The 1664-nt window shown below is 46.3% G+C and overlaps 1 protein-coding gene across 1 annotated transcript; it reads right to left on the bottom strand.

Moving 5' to 3' along the window:
• On the bottom strand, nucleotides 1-362 carry LOTGIDRAFT_148299 (hypothetical protein; the record flags this gene model as incomplete). Its single annotated transcript, XM_009066350.1, has 1 exon — nucleotides 1-362. A coding segment is annotated over one exon (362 nt), but the record flags the coding sequence as incomplete, so codon positions are not given.
• Between the last annotated feature and the right edge of the window lie 1302 nt (nucleotides 363-1664).

Here is a 1664-nt window from a genome sequence, read left to right as displayed (position 1 = left end):
TCGGATTTCTTGGGTAAGAGAACGGCTTGGATGTTGGGGAGGACACCACCTTGAGCGATGGTTACTCCGGACAACAGCTTGTTCAATTCCTCGTCATTTCGGATAGCCAACTGTAAATGTCTTGGAATGATTCTGGATTTCTTGTTGTCACGGGCAGCGTTACCAGCCAACTCGAGAACTTCAGCAGCCAAATATTCCAAAACAGCGGCTAAGTAGACTGGGGCACCAGCTCCGACTCGCTCGGCATAGTTTCCCTTTCTCAACAGACGGTGGATACGACCGACAGGGAACTGTAATCCAGCCCGGGATGATCGGGTCTTGCTCTTTCCCTTTACTTTTCCTCCTTTTCCTCGTCCAGACATGATGTGAATTTAGTTAGTGAGACGGTGTCGTCGTGCGAAAGTCTAGTAACTGAATGAAGCGAACGCGACGACTAAAAACACTATTTATACTCGAAAATGGAGTCGAAAACTACGGTGCTCACTATCAAGTCCGCGCTATTTCACGAGAAAAGCTTTCGATCCTATTTTTCGACTCCATTTTCGAGTATAAAAGGAAAATTTCGCGCGTGTTCACTATCACACACCACCACACACATAATTAGTTCGACACTCGTACTGTGAACAACTAATTAGCTCTCTCTCTAGTCTGGATTGGTGAAATTGGATTAGCGGATTACTGTCAAGTATTAATTAAGTATAACTCAATTAACTTTTGACACCTGCCACTAATTTGTGAGTTCGTTCCTTTTTATTCTTTTCTTTTATCTTTTCTTTGGGCGGCCGACAATTTCTTTGGCGGAAGAAATTCAAGCTGTCCTACAAAGCTTTCACTAGGTTTCGTTTTGTTTCGTTGTTCTCTTTTCATTTTTCATACTATCAATTTTTGCACAGTCTGCAAGGCATTCTTGATAGCTATCTCTTATCTGTCTTATTGTATTGTATTTTATATTTTATACTTGCACTAATCAAACCTTCAATTCCAGCTAAAATGGCCTCCCAACAATCCACCAAGGTTAGCTATGCCGATGTTGCGAGTCGGCCAGCTGCTACCATGCAACCCAGGGTAGCAAGGCCGGAGTTCCCCAACATTGTAATAGTGAAGCCAAGCGGGGGCAAAACTTTCGGCAGCACGAAGTCGAAGGTCATCGGCGACTTCATCCGGAAAGAGTGGAAGTATAGCTCTCTTCCGGAGGTCAAAGTCCTGGCCAACGGCAACGTGCGGCTGAACTTTGAGTTCCTGGCAGATGCGGTTTATGCTGCCAACCAAACCGCACTGTGTGGGATGAAGGTGGACTCGGCCATGTCCACCTTCAACAAGACGGAACGGGTCGTCATTTATGGCGTCCCCTCCGAGTACTCAGAGGGTGAATTGCTGGAGGATCTTAAGCTCCACAATCACGCTGTAGAGGGTTTATACCTCTACAAACCTCGGGAGGGCAAGTCCGTAAGGACTGTCCAATTAACATTTGCAAGCGGGAAAGTACCTAATGGTCCTCTTCCCCTTCTTTATTCCAGGTACCAGCTCCACCCTTACATCCCAAAGGTACGAAGATGCCAGAAGTGCCAGAAGTTGGGTCACCTAGAGAAGTTCTGCCGCAGCAAAGTTTGCTGCGAAAAGTGTGGAGAGGGGCACAGCACCAAGCTGTGTAAATCCAAGAAGGT

Source organism: Lottia gigantea, assembly GCF_000327385.1.
Source record: "Lottia gigantea unplaced genomic scaffold LOTGIsca_7535, whole genome shotgun sequence".
Taxonomy (NCBI): domain Eukaryota; kingdom Metazoa; phylum Mollusca; class Gastropoda; family Lottiidae; genus Lottia; species Lottia gigantea.
This window is presented reverse-complemented; position numbering and strand designations above follow the sequence as displayed.